General features: G+C 41.8%; 1 protein-coding gene across 1 annotated transcript in view; it reads left to right on the forward strand.

The window, feature by feature from the left end:
* Nucleotides 1-63: 63 nt before the first annotated feature.
* Nucleotides 64-17,765, forward strand: part of si:ch73-181d5.4 (uncharacterized) — a 31,170-nt gene continuing 13,468 nt past the window's right edge. The window contains exons 1-6 of the mRNA XM_056424130.1: nucleotides 64-146; nucleotides 1,718-1,783; nucleotides 1,881-3,018; nucleotides 3,136-3,388; nucleotides 3,616-4,101; nucleotides 4,283-4,457. Coding sequence (XP_056280105.1) covers nucleotides 1,741-1,783; nucleotides 1,881-3,018; nucleotides 3,136-3,388; nucleotides 3,616-4,101; nucleotides 4,283-4,457 — 2,095 coding nt within the window. The 5' untranslated portion in view covers nucleotides 64-146; nucleotides 1,718-1,740. The remainder of the gene's footprint in view (nucleotides 147-1,717; nucleotides 1,784-1,880; nucleotides 3,019-3,135; nucleotides 3,389-3,615; nucleotides 4,102-4,282; nucleotides 4,458-17,765) is intronic.

A 17,765-nucleotide genomic window follows, 5' to 3' on the forward strand; every position in this document is an offset into this window, starting at 1 on the left:
CGGGGCTTTCACGCCCGTGAAGATGAATTCTCGCGAGATTACGAAACGGCAAAGCGATCAAGAGAAAATGGAAGGCTGTGCTAGCTTACTAGCTGGCTAGCTGAGCGAATCCACGAATACCTGGAAAGTAATCAATCAGGTTCAAGGTATGAGTCCAGTTTTCCGCCGTACAGTGTTCACGTTCAGGACTGAAACGTGTAATTATTGTTTCGGAAGCGTTGGAGACAACTAGCTTCGCAGCGTGAAGCATTTATTCGCAGCTAGTGGCTAACGTTAGCTTGCATTATTTGCAGCGAATAGGAAAGATCCTCCTCTACTCTCTTTACGGAATAACTATTTGGTATGTGCGGCGTTGCAGAACAATACAGTTTCGTTTCCGCCCCTTTCACATCGGGCTGATATCTGGTCGTGTCATTAGCAAGGGCTGTTAATTTTGTGTTCTTGCTGACTAATGTAAATTACATTTAAAGTACACGGAAAAAGTGGTCGCGCCTGTGGCCGAGACTTTGCATAGATGTGTCATCGACGCCAGAGACTGCACGAGACGAAAACATGGGTCCGTCTTCAGGCCCACAGCACGAAACCCCCCTTAAATAATGGAAAAACATTTAGTAAATAACGCGTTTGGATGCAAGTGAGAACATAGGAAACCTTGGATGAAAGTAGGCGTTAATGTGACGCCACTCAGAAAACGGAATATTCATCACGTGTATCTTAGTTAAGTGTGACTATGCACTCGTGTTCAACACATGGATACTATGTAGCCTTACATTCCTTCATTCTATAATGAAGTTAAGAAACTGGAACTTTAACATTCCATGTTTTTTAATGTCACTTTCTCATCTTCATTTGTAAAATAGGGAAAATATGGGTAAAAACTCTCAGAATACTCACTTTGCTTCTCACCAGTAAAAGATGTATAGAACAACTGCCCTGCATTAACCCCGACCTCCATGGATCAGAATCAGGTTTTATTGGCCAAAGTAAGTTTGCACAAACAAGGAATTTGACTTGGTAAAGTGACTCTCAGTGTGCTTACACAAAATATACATGACAATACAATACAAAACAAACAGTGCAACGGTCTAAGAAGTTTAAGAAGATTTAAAAAAGTGTATATATACAAGGCGGAATGGCTATATACAGTAGCTGTGCAAGAAGAAGTGGAGAGTGCGAGAAGTGCAGGGATAAATATATATGCTATGGAGGGTATACTGTTACTGTTTAGAAATATCTGACAGTGTTATACATTTCCTGAGTGGTTTAATCAACTCTTCTCTAGACAGCTATAATAAAAACTGAATGTTATATGAAAATATGATGTATTTCAGGCTGCTTTAGGAGACCCGTGTTGGTTTTAATTGTCGCCCAAATAAACTAATAATTTAGCACATTTGTTCAAATCTTAAAGGAATGAGCTTTAGAACAAATCTTTCAGTCTGGAATGGACGGCTAGGTCTGCCTTTGTGAAATTATGCCTTATTTTGTACTCATAATATTTATAATAATTCTTTACGCATCCTTTTAAAAATGTACCCAGCATCAAAGAGTGACGATTGGAATGACTGCACATCCTATACATTAGGCATTTGCAGTCATCTGTGACTTATTTTTAGAGGTACCTATTTTTATTAATTTAGTCCTCATCCATCTTGCTCAATAGTTCAAATTCCTTAGAAGCTGTGTACTAACAAATGATGTCGTTGTCTGTTGACAGAGTTGTTAGCTGTCGATGTCAAAATGGACCCAATGAAACACAACATCACCGACGGCTACAATGCAGGTAAATGAGTCTAATGAGTTGCTGTGATGCACACGACCTGTTCTAGATGAGCATGAGAGAGATTTATTTTTGTTGACTCCGTTCTGTCTTTCCATAGAGGAAGAGCCGAGCGAGCCAGAGGGCGGCGAGTCGAGTGTCAGGCCGACCATGTCTCAGGTTAAAAAGTCCTGGGGCTTCAGGCGGACCACCATTGCAAAAAGGGAGTTCTTGGATGAACTCGGAGACCTAACCCACAGTCCTCCGCTTGTACGCAGAGGCCGAAGCCGTCGAACCAACCAGACGCTCCCGCCCACTCCAGAAACACAAACCCCACAGAGATCTAATAGTGCAACTAAGAGTGTTCTCGATGAGCTTGAGTGGTCTGCCCCATCATCGCCTGTGTCGGAGGAGAGCAAGCCAGCCTCCGAAGCTTCTGCAGGAGGGAGCCTTGACCCCAGTTTATGGCAAGATTTTGGGTCTGCCTTCCACACTGCCTTCTCCCTGCTCGGCGGGGATGAAGGCTGTTCAATAGAAATGTCAGATGCACTGGCAGTTCCTGACATTTCGGAAGCCACTGACGCCACCGAAGCTCCTCCTCCAGAGGTTATAGAAGACACAGAGGTGCCTGATGATAATGAATCTGCTGACGACATGGAGGTCTCGCGACCTGTTACTCCTGACAATGAGGCAGGAGGGGACCCCGATGACGTGGTGGTGATTTCTAGTCAAGAGGACAGCGATGAAATGACTCTGCTACAGATTAAAGAGCAACTGGCGTCGAAAGGAAAGCGGGGAGACGCGAGAGCTCGAGGGGGTAGAGGTGGCCGAGGCAAGGCCAGAGGAAGGGGGAGAGGCAGAGGAAAGGGAAGAGGTAGAGGGAGGGGCAGAGGGAGGGGCAGGGCAGCTGCGCTTCAATCCAGCATTGTAGATGAGGAGGATGATGATGATGATGATGAGGTGGTGCTTGTTAATCCAGCTGAACAGTCGCAGGAGGAAAAAGAAAATGATCCACACGGCTCTGCTGACACTGAGATATCCTCTACTAACTCTGATATGACTCAGCAATCAGGCTCCGACTGCATACTCATAGACACTGATTTAGACCAGATTACTGACGTGACCCCTGGCCAGTATGATGACGCACCAGAGGAGGTGGAGAAGAAGATAAACAAAAGGAAGTGGCCAGGCATATTGGACCCAAAGGGCTCTGACTCCAATGCTCTGTACTGCATCTGTCGACAAAAGCAAGATAAAAGGTACACGCTCATTTCTGATAACGGGATATCTTGGGTTTCGGGCGGTTTGCATACCTCAACCATCTGCCCGTTTTCACTTCCTGATCGCTTGGTGTGTTTTTTTGTTGCCACTTGTAGGTTCATGATCTGCTGTGACAAATGCCAGGGCTGGTTCCATGGCGACTGTGTCGATATCACTGCGGCGCAGGGCCGTAAGATGGAGAGGAGGGGGGAAGACTACATCTGCCCGCCTTGCACCACAAAGAAGCGAATCCAGCTTCAACCGAAGCTTTACCATCAACCGCAGCCTGAGTCGAGCGATCCTGAATGCTCGACACGGAGTCCTCCTGGTGGAGAGCAAGAGCGGCACGAGGAGCAGCAAGTCCTCACGGTTAGAATTTATTTTTGGTTTCCTGTGATCTCCAGATGGCTTATCCTTAGTTGCTAAAATAATAAATCAAATGGCTTTTCAAATATTTTTTTTTAGGTTGAATATTTCTCCAATCCCTGTGTAACAGCAAATATGAGATCACAATATTATATTTGTGTCATTAGCCATCAGTTGATTTGCACAACAGAAGTTTGCTGTTGTGGTTTAAGATTAGACTTTTGTTTCAGGAGACTTTGTTGGTGCTGGACGAGGAGGAGGAGGAGGCGGCCCCTATGACTAAGCCGGAGCTAGAGCCGGAGCTAGAGCCGGAGCCAGAGCCTCAGCCTGAACCAGAACCTGAGCCTAAAGCTGAAGCTGAGCCTAAAGCTGAAGCTGAGCCTAAAGCTAAAGCTGAGCCTAAAGCTCAGCCTAAAGCTGAAGCTCAGCCTAAAGCTAAAGCTGAGCCTAAAACCGAGCCTAAAGCTAAAGCTGAGCCTAAAGCTGAAGCTGAGCCTAAAGCTGAGCCTGAAGCTGAGATGGAGACCGAGAGCTCGCTTCCTCTGTGCATTGGACCCGGGTGCTCCAGACAAGCCCTACAGGACTCTGTTTATTGTGGCACTGACTGCATCCTGCAGCACGCTGCCGTCACTATGAAGACTCTCTCTGGTCCCAAGGTGCCCAAGTCCAGAGGACGGCCACCAAAAAAAGCGGTCGCTGCCAGACCCGCCGCTAAGGTAAGCAACTTCATCACGGGGACTGAGAAATCCAGGGCGGTGAAATTAAAAGTGCATAGGCAATATGTGTTCCTGTTGAGTCTTTTCTACAGTTAGTTTCTGAACCACAGTGTGACAATCTATGCTCTACGATGAAGTAAAGTTTGTATTTTGACCTGTTTTTAAATATTTTTCATCACAGGGTCAGAGGCCGGGTAGGATCTCTAAGAGATTAGCCGAAAAGTCTGAGGAGGAATGTGAAGAGGAGGTGAAGGAAGATGATGGGCAGGAGGAGGCTGCGTCTCCCTTAGCCTGCGACCCCGCTCTCACAGAAGTGCAGGCCACTTCCATACCGTCATCTAAGTTAAACACAGCGTGTATGTACCATTCGCTACTCATACACATTCAGATCACACTGCAGTTTACACGCCATGCACAAAGTGCCTCTTTGGGCATTACAGATGTTCCTTCCTCTATGAATCGTGGCACTACGTAACACAATCACACACACACACACTCACACACACACGCACACACTTGGACACCTACTCTCTCTGGGATGACTGATAAGTAGCAGGGGTCAGCAGTGGGTAAGTATTATACTTTACTAGTTCATTTCGATTATTCTAAATGCCCAAAATGTGCCAAAACAGTCTCAACTAGTCAATATTTAAGCGTTCAACAAAACACAAACTCACTTTAACCAGTCTCATAACTGGGTTGACTGGAAATTGCAAAACGGAGCAACTGTGTGTTGGGTAGTGCCGGGTAGGCAGGGTGCTTCACTGCCGGGTCTTTGGTACCAGTGTATTGAAACACTGCCCCGATGCTCTTTTTTACCCTCTTCCGACTTTGCAAAGGTCTTTGGCGAACTCAAAAGGTTTTCACTGAAGAATACGCGCTTCAGAAAATGACATCACTGTATGAATTGCAAGAAGCATCGTTTTTTTTTTTTTTAAGAAAGGAAGGCTTGACTTGTCCACACTTTCGGCAAGTTATTTTAGAAACATGCTGCTGGACTTTGTGCGAAGAATACTTTACTGTCGAGGTTTACGGTGGGTTTCTCACCATAAAGCACTCGGGATGCTTTCACATGTTCAACTTCAGCCAACCGTCACACGACACGCCTTTAAAATTCATCGGATAGTTGTGCAGTCTCATAATCTGGAGTCTCGGAGTCGTGGTTTTTCACACTACACGACTGACCGGCGGCATGGAATCACGCAAGAGCCTTCACCGGGGGAAAGTGGGCACTCGCCGACTGTTTGGTCTCCAAACTACGACTATTGGCCACACGCATACGTGCCAGAAGTCACCCGGCAAATTGAGTAATACCGAACCAGTGGTCGAGCTTGTTGATGTGGCTTTTGGCTCACATATTCACAATCTAGCCTTTTTCCACACATCTTTACCGTATAGCAATGTTCCTCTGGGTACAACGACCTAAATGCAACACAACACACACGGTTACAGGCGACCTCTCAACCCTCGTAAGCTGTAGATGCATATCTGGGATGTATCTGCAATGAGCCTCTTTGAACTGTACACACACACTCACACACTTCTTAGGCTGTGATCTATGAGCCAAAGCCAAGTTGCCTCTGACATTTTGAACCAGATCCTGCAAATATTTTTTTCATTTTATTCTCTTTAACCCTTGTGTTGCCTTCGGGTCAATTTGACCCGATTCAATGTTTCACCCTCCTGTCGCCTTTATATTTACTAACATATTTTACCCTTGAGGTCAATATGACCCCAGCTATTAAAATCTCCAGAAAATTATTAGAATTAATATTGTTTTCCAAGTTTAAGTGTGAGGTACTTTATGTTTGTTTGTTGACTCCCGAAAGAACACCGACATTAAACATTGAATCGGGTCAAAATGACCCGAAGGCAACACAAGGGTTAAAAAAAACAAAAAAAACTCATACTTTAAATGGGTGAGATCCTTAACTCCCATCACAGATATGCAGATCTCTGAAGTGATACGTGGCCTCGTGATAGGTGTCGTTACTTTGCTGGCCAACTGCTGATTGAAACCTATAAAATCATTTAGTTTATTATTTTGTTCCTGGATTAGTTTTAAGTGTCCGCTGCGGATCCGGCTGAAGGGCTGGCGAGATGGCCGGACAGAAACACCTTTTCACGCCTGTGCTTTTCTCAAAGTGATTCATCTCCTCAAACAAGAATCCCAAACCGGCGGTGTGTTTGCACAAACAGAACATCTATTAGTTGTCTTGTGAATTTCAGGCAACCTCTCATTCTCTTAATTATTTTTTTGCAGTTGCATAAAAGAAAAACATGAACTAATTCGCTCAACAGAACATTTGGTAACTTTTTCCCGTCCCTCTGTCCTGCTCCGACAACTTCCCATGTATCGGGGAGCACTTTTACATCACGCTGCATCTCCAGTGCCTTATCCATCAACACAGATGCACACATTCCCAGACCAGTTTGCACAAACAAAGCAGTGAGGTGGGATTCTGAATGAATCGAGGAGGAGGAGGAGGAGGATTCGTCAGAGCTAGAATGAGGTTCCACCTGGAGTTCACCGAATGGGAGATTTGTGGTCACATTTCCATGAAGGTGATTTTGAAGGGTCAGCTGGTCACCGTCGTGGAAAAATGCTGCATTCCTCCGAGCGTCTCAGAAAAGACTTCAGCCTCCTGCCAGCGAAGGAAGCTTCCAGTTCACCACACATGCATATAAAAACTCTAGAGATGAAGGATAGCCATCTTTTTAGAGTTTGGGTGTCGTTGTTAAAGAAGCCGACTTGGGTCACGATCGGTCCCATTTAGTTCCGTGAATGGGTGGAAGCGCAAGAACAACCTGATTCTGAACCTCTGCCTCTTCTGCGTACACCTTCACATGTGAATCCATATTTCTCGATATATTCATACAAACACACGGCAGAAAAAGTGATTTATTTGTGATTTTCTTTTGAGCACATTGCCCTTTTTGCAACAGCAATAAAACCTCACGTTCACAAGAACACGAATAGATAAAATAAACATTGAACTATTATTAAAGTCGGTAGACTCGGTACATTAAATTAATAATTAAATGTATCTAAATATATATATATTTTGTAAATTCTCAGCAGAACAGATGGCATGATGTAATAGTTTGTTCACCAAACCAAAATGATCTACCGAGATTTCTGCATTCTAATAAGTCAACGTTACTTCAAGGAACTTTGAATCGGTGTTGATTCTGGCGGTCCCTGTGGGTGACCTCAGCACCAGGGTCTCTTTAGAAAGCCTTACACTGCAGCAGGGGTCTGACATTCTGCTCCAGTGCGGTTCTGGTTCTCCTGTGCCTCCCCTCCCACCAGCGGGCCCAGCAATACGACCCGGGCCTCCAGCAGCGTGGCCGTCGATATTTGCTCCCAGCAGGAACCGGCGGAGCCGTGAGGGGACGCTCGGCTCGGGCTTCAGGCTGCAGCGAAGCTGGATCTGAGTCGGTCCGCACAGGACCGGGCGCGGCTGAGTCTGAGCTCAAGGACCTTTTGTGGTGAACCTGCAGGAATTCATTGGATGTTGTGCAGAATCTAACCCGGTGGCACCAATCTCACGCTTCAGGAATAACTTCTAGTAACCTCTAGATACTACAGAGGCATTATTATTATATTCCGACTGTTTCCTAAAAAAGTTCCTCACAGTAACTTTAAGGGTTTTAAGGCATAAACTGCAGGATTTATTGACCTCACATTTTAGTCTTAAGTTTGCAAATATTGTGAAAGGCTGTTAAAAATACTACAAATTAAGCTTTAGTGTTTGACCAATTAGAGATCTGTCCCCATCATCCACAAGAAGTAAACAAAGTTTAACGGTTGACCCGCGATACCTTTTCCCCGTGTCCCTTTTTAAACAGAAATCCCTTAAAATAATCATTAATTCTGTTTCAAACATGAAATCTTTTTGCTGCCACACTAATCCAGCACGCCGCTCTAAATTGTTTACTTTGTATCTTCCTTCCATCGAGAAAGTAGTTCCGATGAAATCCACATTTTTGTATTTACTTTTTATGTTCAGGCAGTGGAAGATGTTTCAGAGATGCGCATAATGAGAAATTGGGCAACGTGAGAACATATTACATTATTTAATTTAATTTGTGAAAACTGACCCTCCAAACATTGACTTCTCAAAACTCAGATTTGACATAAGGAAGTAGGTTTAATATACAAGGAACATTTCTGATTATGGATCTACACTAATGGCAAAACACAGGGCGACGTCTCCATGTTTCTTAAACGATAAATCCACTTGCAATAGTCGTCTGGCGATTATCTTGATCATCACTTGTTGCACCCGCCTCTGCTCGACGTCTCATGGAGCCAATGGGCCTCTGAATGTGGGCGAGGGGGGGGGCTGCCTCATTTCTGGAGAAGGTCCTGGCCGGGTGGTTGCTCGCCCTTCGCCGGCGGGGGTCCAGTGTCCAGCTGTTGTCTGGCAGGGCGTCTCGCGAGTCCACAGCGGGGTTGAGGTCAGGAGACGCAGGCCGAGATCGCATCTGCTAACCTCATGGCGGGCGTGGCCTGGTGAACGGCGGTGACGCCACACGTGATCATTTGCCTCCGCATCAATTGACATCGTGGATCTCGGGGAAACTTAAAGCGTGGGCTTTTCTCGGCGTGACAGGAAATGTAAAACCTGAGTGAAGGATATCGCTCATGCTGGACCTCAAAGGGATGCTCGGTGGGAAGTCTTGCCTCACTGGTCGGAGCTTAAAAGGAGCATGTCATGGAAAAAAATAAAATTCTGGAGTGGCTACCAACCAACACACTGAATCAAATGACAACCCAGTCTGTGTCGTCCCCCCCCCCCCCCCCCTCATCTGAGTATCTCCACCCACGCATTGAAAACTATACCCACGGTGTGCCATTTTTTTCTTGCAAGCCAATCGAAGCAAACTGGGCTTTTTTGGGACGGGAGTTTAAAAAGACCGTCTCTAAAATGGAGCGTATCATCGTGAATACAGGAGGATGCACACAGGTTTATTCACTCAGACCGTATCATAGAAATGATGTGCATTCCGACATATCCTTCATTTTTTTCAGACTTTCGAAGAGACATCCAACAAAAGAATGCAAAGTGTTGCCTCAGAGTTCAAACGGTTGCAGTTTGGTTAACGATCATGTGGATGGGTTTTCATTTTCAATTTACTGCCGGATAGTTTCAATGGTTTCCTGCACACATGGACCGATAAGCAACGCGTTTGGTTGCCATGACCCTCGATCTGTGGTGACGGAGCTGCCTTCTGCGACGACCTGGTCTCAGTTTCTCCACCTGTGTGTTGTGAGTTTCACTTTTAGAGGGAGACGTGCATAACTGACTACAGATCAGATCAAGTGAGATTTCATCATTTTTTTAGGAACTCTGCATGTTTTTACATAACAACACTTTTTAATAGATAATAATAATAGATTTGGAAAAGGATTGTATGAAATGTGTATATATATATATTCTTATTTAAAAAAAATTAAGGCACAAAAATACCCCAATACAAAAGAACATGCAGCAAAATGATACATCTATCTATATATATAGATAGATAGATGTATCATTTGTATTTATTTTTTAAAGGCTCAAAATCATATTCAAAATGATATGTAAATATATTTTTATATATCATTTTTAATATGATTTTGATTATTTTATTTAGAAGAGTTGAAAATGAAATTGTTTGATTTTGGTATCATCTGTAAAAATAGAGATGATACCAAAAAAATATATAAATATAATTTGTATTTATTTTTTAAAGGAACAAAAAATATTGTAATTATATATATATATAATTACAATATTTTGTGTTCCTTTAGAAAATAAATACATATTGATTTTTTTAAAGGAACAACAAATATTGTAACTATATATAGATATATATAATTAAAATATGTTTAGTTCCTTTTGAAAATAAATACATATTTATTTTTTAAAGGAACAACAAATATTTTAATTACATATATATATATATATACAAAAGAACATGCAGCAAAAAGATTCTTCAAAGGTCCTCCCCTTTCGGACCTGAACCAGGGATGTTGTGCATCATGAAAGCGCCTTAACTTCGAACACAAGTTTTTTTATTTTTTGTGGTCAAGTACATAATGTACATAGGCATAAGACACCAATGGGTGTTTTTCACTGGGGAAAAGAAAATCTTTTGAACAGTTAATTGTCATTTATTATGCTTTATGTTTATTGCTCAACAACCAGAGAAGCAACACAAAATACATTTACCTTAATAAGTACAAGAATAATTGTTCGTTACATATTTATTTTTTATTTTTGCATGTATTCGTCCAAATTTGCTAAATAGAAGAGATGATTAAGTCCAATCCCAAAAATAACTGACATTGAACTAATTTACTGAAGGTTCCCCTAAACTCAATACATTTGTTTAACTTGTCGCGTCCCGCTCTTCTGCTCTAAACTGTCGTTGCAAAGAGTCACATCTTTGTACGTCATTGACTTCGCCCTCTGCCTTCAACTGATATATCATTGGTTGTTGGCAGGAAACTTTAGTCTTCTGTGTCGTTGAAGAAGAAAACAAAATGAAACCCAACGTGTTTGAAGTCACTAGAAGAGGTCTTCGGTCTTTCCAACGTGGAATGATTTAAAGCAACCAAGTTTAATTAAATTCTTTGATTAGTAGAAACCCACAAGTAGCATCTGAGACAACCACAACTGCAGAGGTGCATTCACATAATGTCGATTTTTACAGGACTATGATGCCACGGTTGTATCAGAAAAAAATCTCTAAGCAACATCTCACCGAGGCCTTTTAAAAAACGCTTATCCGTTTCAAACTAATCCGATCATATGATGCTTTAAACTGTTTGGCGTGACGTCTGCTGAAAGAACATCTGCTCATTCTCAAACATGTGTCATTGTGATACATTAAAGGAGGGATCGGCATTACCAAAACCCTTTGACCGTGACCCTTTTAGTTTCGCTTGACCAATAATTTTCTTCAAAGAGGGCACAGAGTTCAGCTTGAGGGCGGTGCCACCACATGATGTAGCAACAGACCAGGGAAAGGCATGTGGTTTCTGTGTTTACAGCAGTAACAAGTCACACTGGTATGGTAATGTGTCGTTTACCCAGTGCACACTTACTAGTATGTGGAATATTTAGTGTTCTCTATGAGAGACGCAGCCAATAAATGTCAAGGTTTTAGCCTAAATCCATATACATTCTCTATTTCACCTCACTTGCAGCTTTTTGTTTCCTCTCTTTTTACTTCTGTTTCTCCATCTCATGCTCTCAAAGCACGGACTAATAATTTCATATACCTTCCAACATTTAATTGTGAAACACGAGCGCCCTCTACTGGCCAAACGAGTAATGTGCAACCAAAAAGAAAACACTGCCGACGTTCACAAAATGTCCCGTTCTCTGAGAGAATATGCCTTCGCTGTATTTATGCATGCTTGTTTCCTGTCCAACGTGATAACAGATGTGCAATGGTACAGATGATGTCACCTCAAATGTTTAATCAAAAGGTCAAGTTTTCACATGTGATCAAATAGCATATTTTAGGGATGATTTCGGGAGTCATGTGTTCTCCTAGGGTAGAACAAACCCACTCCATATATTACCTTCCAGTAATACACATGGTTTGAATACATCACAGTGCATACTCTCCCGCTAAACCTCATGTGACTTAAAGCACCAATCAAGAGTGAATCTGCATTGCAGCAGCTTGACAAACATGTACACAATCTCTCCATCTCCCCAATAACAGGGAGACCTAACATGTTGGTGCGAATTCATCCTGACAATCAAACATCACTGAGGTAAAAAAAAGAAGAAGAGAGAAATCCCCTCTGAACCACGGAGCATGTTTTTATTTCCACTGATGATGTCATGAGAAGACTAATCATGGCTTCCCCCTTTTGTGACCCCGTTGTCCTCCGGGGATGAACTGCGCCACACGCCAACCCGCAAGTCGGAGGAATCGACACGAATCAAAATGGAAGAATCCGCGTCTCACATTTCTGTCTGCAGACGCTTTAAGTGTTTCACGGGAAAACAAATAAAAGGTTAAACGTCGGTCTGCTACACACAACGCCTGCAGGAGTGAATCCTCGAACCCGGTGACGAGTCAGCATTTTTTGCAGTGCGGTTCCGTCTGCTTGAAGTCAAAATAAATTCAAAAATATGGCTTAAAACTTGTGGTTAACACAAGTTTTAAGAGATTTGAATATTTTGTTCCACAATAGGAAATAGAAAATATCCCACCTGTGAATTTGTAAGCGTTTCCGCGTCTTTAAATAAGACGTTAGCTAAAGGAAATTAAAGGGAATCACGCCGCCGAACACTCGTCCACCTTTTTATCTTCGGGGCGCTGACGTGAAGTCATGTAACTGTGGTGTGGTTCAATATATTATGCGAGTATGAACGCATCAAAAGTGGTGTGAAGATTATCTTTCTGAAACAAATTTGCTCGCCGCAGTTTATTTTCCGCAGTAATCCGTTTAGAGAATGTCGAGCGAACCAGTGCGACGCTCGCGTCTGCCGGCATTCCACTTGAAGATGGACCTCACGCAACAAAACACACAAAACAAGAACAAACAAACATATCCGACACACCGCACGCAAGCGCTTGAAAGCGTCGGCGTTTCATGAATACTATAATATGATATAATATTTGGGCGTTTTTGTTTTTAAGCCGTGCGACTCCATGGACGGAAACTTTTCGATCGCTCCACCACTTTTTGTTCCTGCCTGAAATATACCCAAACAACCAATGGATTAATTTCTACTCGATTTTACACGGACAATTCATGGTTCTCAGATAATGAACTCCACCGACTGGGGAATTCTATTCCTTCTCGTGTTGCCATGGTGACGAGACAACCGACTGTTTCCAGTGGAATTTGATGCACACGTTCAGGATGATGATAGCGACTTTGGCGATTCCTTAACTTTGCATAAAGAGCAGTGGTGACCTTTTGGTCCCCTATCTGCATTCTGTTATACAGCTGTCCATGCATTCGTACTTAACTTGGTAAATGAAGTGTAACGCAGCATTTTATCTCAGATTTCGGGTTATGTAACTAAAGCAGCTATAACTCATTAACTTATCTATTCTCTTCCAAACATTTGCACATTTTCTGACAACCAAAGACAGACTTCAATAATGATGACGGATGTTAAATATGAATGATATCACACACACAATACATCATACCAGAAATAATTGTGTTTGCTTTTGAAGTATCTTGCTCATTTCAGGACAACGTAGTTTTCGTTTCTTTCATGGTTTGATAAATGAACTAGCAGAGTGGTAAGTTCAGCCTCAATAGATCACATATGACTCTTATTGTCTTTTCAGCTGTGTTTTCATCACTGCAACATTTCACAAGCACTGAAACATGAATTATTAAACATGGAGCTTTACTGTGTACCAAGCTTCATGCTCCAAAACAAATGGGGGGGGGGGGGGCTCTTCACCTCCTCAGTCTGTCTGCTAATGGATCCATTGAATCTGGATTTTCAGTCATCAATTATTAAAAAAGAAAAGCCAACTGCTAAATGACAGCTTAACAAACACTTGCTTTATAGTGTGTTTATGTTTGAGCTCGCTTTGCTCAGTTTTATTAAGAAAACCGCCTCATCAAACTCCTATTTCAATGCCATTTTGAATATTTTTCAGTTTTTTTTCTTCCAGTTTTTTTTTTTTGGGTCATTATTTGCCCCTAAGCTTTGCTTTGCTAACGTTAGATATTACTTCACAGTCTAAAAGAAGGCGCTAGCTGGTTAGTGGGCTCTTTTTCTAGTAGATATATATGCAGCACAACACTGATGTCTTTGACATAACGTCAACCATGGAAACGCTTTACATTCGGTTAAAAAAGTATTCATTTATAAAATATATATTTGAAACACACATTCTAGCCAGATGGCACCTTTTGATGAGCTGTAGAAAAAAGAAGAAGTTCTTATTGGTCCACTCAGTTTGCCTGCCAACCTAGGTTATTGATTATTGATGGTTCATTCAGAAATGATGACGTGTATACATACAGTAGCTCGAGCGGTATAGAGCCATGATTACAACCACTTGCGAGTTTGAGTCGGTAAAATTAAATATATTCAAGTGTTGCATTGTGCAAAGGGAAGCATATAAAAGTCAAATCAGTCTTTTAAATTTGTTGTTGACATCTATTGACAAGCAGACTGAGTTGCCGTTAAGTTTTGCTGAACACATCTGAGATGAGATCCAGAGGTCTGAAACCAGGCCAAGTACCTACGGTCGTCACGAGGAACGTCTTCCTATTTTAAAATGTAAGAGAACAAAGTAAAGTGGGAACATTTTTATATCACTGGCTTCACAGTGGGGACATTATGAGTTATTTTTGTCTCAAACACGAGATAAGAAGACGGCACTTCGATAAAAATGAGTTGGTTTCGGGATGATTTTAGTCGATCTCTAAATACAACACTAATTAGTAATGCTGCTCTGTTTTTAAGCCATAATGTGATTCGTTGGATGTGTAGCTCCTGGCAAAACAAGAAAACAGCAGTGATATGTGAATGTAGTTTCAGTTGGAAGTGTATAACCATATTTATTGAGGTTAGTAACAGAAGGGTGTTGACGGACAGACCCATCATTACTCATATTATAGATATGAAGGTCAGCGATAGGACAGAATCCCCCGGAGTCGAGACGCAGCCGGTGGTAAAATACAACCAGCAGGTGGTTGATGGAAACTCTCAGTTGAATCTCCTGGATCTCATGGGGGTTGGGGTGGTGGTGGTGGTTAGGAGATGGTGCGCTGTACAGTAGTAGGTCGGCTGCAACGTCAGTCAATGTAATATGTAAAGAACGGCGTCCAAGAAAGATTGTTACCTTCGCATTGAAAATGCGGAAGGTTATGTTTTGATCGCCGTGTATTCATTTATTTATTTATTTGTATGCGTGTTATTCGCATAAGTAAAAAAGTATTAAACCGAATCGCATGAAATTTGTTGGGATGATTGGTTATTATCCGGGGACCATTTCATTAGATTTTGTGATCGATCGGGTCAAAGGTCAAGGTCATGAAAAGGTCAACATCTTCTTTTTACCATAGCACGATCAATTTGTATCCAATTGGCATGCAACTAATGCCAACATTTTCATAATTCAATGCCCAATCTTGTGATATGCGAAGGTATGCGCTCTACCGAGTGCCCATTCTAGTTTTGAATGAAGTGACCGAGAAGATTAGAGTGACAGAGATAAAGGCAAAGGAAACTTCTACTTTCAAGGAACTTTCATCAAGAATACCAGAAATAATGAAGTGCATGTCAGTGTGTGTGGACTGCAATAATATAAATGATTTATTTTGACTTGTTGGGGTGATCTAAATCTTAATTTAGTCGAGATTTTCCATAATTCACATGGTAGTTTGGAAAAGAATGCTTCATACCTTGAAACCAGACGAGACAAATGCTCTTGTTGCTTCTTCACGTGACATGTCTATTCATTTTCACACACACACACACAATAGCTTAGTCATGAAAAAAATAAAGACTTCATTCTTTCTTTTCCTCCCACAGACAGAAAGTGACTAACTTGAATATTTTTGCTTCCTCCTTGCACGACTTGATTTATTCAGTTTCCCATTCATTCATAGTTTGTCTCCCTGCCTGTCGGCGTCTAAAGGCAGCAGCAAGGGAAGTGTCGACAGACGATCCTCACCACCAGAAACATTCACTCGCTTTCTGTTTTCAAAATCTGTAAAAGGATGCGTCTCATCTGAGCGACCTCGTTGAAAGACGGTTTGGAGTGCGAGCCGCTCACCGCCGGCGGGACTCTCCCACGGCATCGCCACGAGGCTCGACGTTGACTCGCTGCATCTCGTGAGCTCACAACTCGACGCTCAGGTTCTCCCTGTGTCTGTGTTGTGGTTTTTTGGGGGCGTGCTCTGATTATCAGTAACACCACTCCACGTGATCTCCCTCTCCAGGTGTTGCCCTGTGACCTCTCACTGCTCCTAAATGGGTTCTGGTGGATCGAATGCACAGGATGAAGTTAATAGGATAAATATAGAAGGACCAAATCTATCTCACCCTGCCGTGTTCGTCCTCTCCTCGCTGGCTTTTTTCTAAAGCCGCCTTCCATCTGCTGACCGTAAATCCTAAACCACTTGATGGCGTGATGGACGAGGGTTCCAATCCATACCACACAAGCTCTGCAGGGCTTGTGTGGTTGCACAGCTGCATTGCTTAAAGTCAGCTGACTTACTCATTAGGTTGTCCAGTGAAAACAGATCTAATTCTAAGTATCTCCGGTAGGACTTTGCTTACTTGACATTGAAGATTTCAAAACCTTAAATGTATCAAAATACACCTGATTATCTATATGGTGAAACGGTGTTATTCCCCCTTTTAACTGGATAATATTCAAATGTGTAATCAATGGGAAGTGCATTCACAGCTTGTAAAGTACCGTTACGTAATTTACCGCTTGTGCCTCAGTGATCATATTTTAAATGCTCATCATTGAAATCCTCCGTCACGTCAGGCCAACAATGTTTAGAAAGAGTCCAAACCCAGGGTAGGAAATTTACATCTTTTTTGGGGGCCATTTTTGCCCCCACTGACTGAAATCCAGGTGCATTTAAAAATAAATTGGGGACACTTTTTGAAATTTGTGAAATAACATTTAACCTTTGTTCAAAAATTATAAATATACTTATTTAGGCTTACAGTATATGAGCAATTGTCATAAAAATGGCAATAATTTCTGAGATTTTTTAAAACAGAAAACATAAATCAGACAATCATATTCAATTGTATTCTTATTTATTAACTATTAACAATTATAACTTATTTCTCTGTTTTTTTAATAATTAAAAATGATATTTATTGATTTATTTGGTGTGTACCTACCTAGATCAGGCAATACAGATATGGCACACACAACAAAGCGCTATTAAATTATCAGAGGAAATTATGGGGGCATTTTTTGCCCCTCCTAGTGAGATCAGGGGCAACATTATATTTCTTAGGGGCAGTTCTGCCTTTTGCCCTGGTGTATTTTCGCCGCTGTCCAAACCACATGTCTGTGTCTTCATTGTAAACGTGTTGCTCCCTGAGATCGTTCCACATGGAATGAGAATTTTAAATTATAACTATGAACCTATGAAACTCTTCAATGAAAACTGTTTGGGGACTTGGAAGTATTTTAGCCATTGTAAGGTCAAGCATGCATTTCTTTGATTGAAAACACACCTCCAGCTAATTCTATTTCATAATGACAAAAAGGGATGTAAAAGATGCTTAACCTTAAATAAAGTTTAGATTAAAAAAAAAAAAAAAATGTAGAATTTTAATTTGATCTAAGTGTAGTTCTCAGGTTCTCATAGATTTCCCTTAGGTGACCAAACAAGTGGCAGTCACACACATATGAATAAATATCCCAGAATCGGTACAAACACACACACAACTCATTGATCAGCATCTCAAATAGCAAATAGGCATCAAAGGATTTAGTGAGCGGGAAATTATGCTTCTGTGTCTTGACTCGAGCTTTTGACTTTTTTTCTTTCTTCAAATAAACATAACATTAATCTGATAACATAAGACGTGAAGCCAAATGTTGCTTTGAAGTATTTGTTGTGTGTAAATCCAGTGTGTTGAGTCTTCAATGCATTTAAAGTAAATTTGTAAAAAACTTAATATGAGTATGTG

The sequence above is a fragment of the Pseudoliparis swirei genome, chromosome 9 (assembly GCF_029220125.1).
Source record: "Pseudoliparis swirei isolate HS2019 ecotype Mariana Trench chromosome 9, NWPU_hadal_v1, whole genome shotgun sequence".
NCBI lineage: Eukaryota > Metazoa > Chordata > Actinopteri > Perciformes > Liparidae > Pseudoliparis > Pseudoliparis swirei.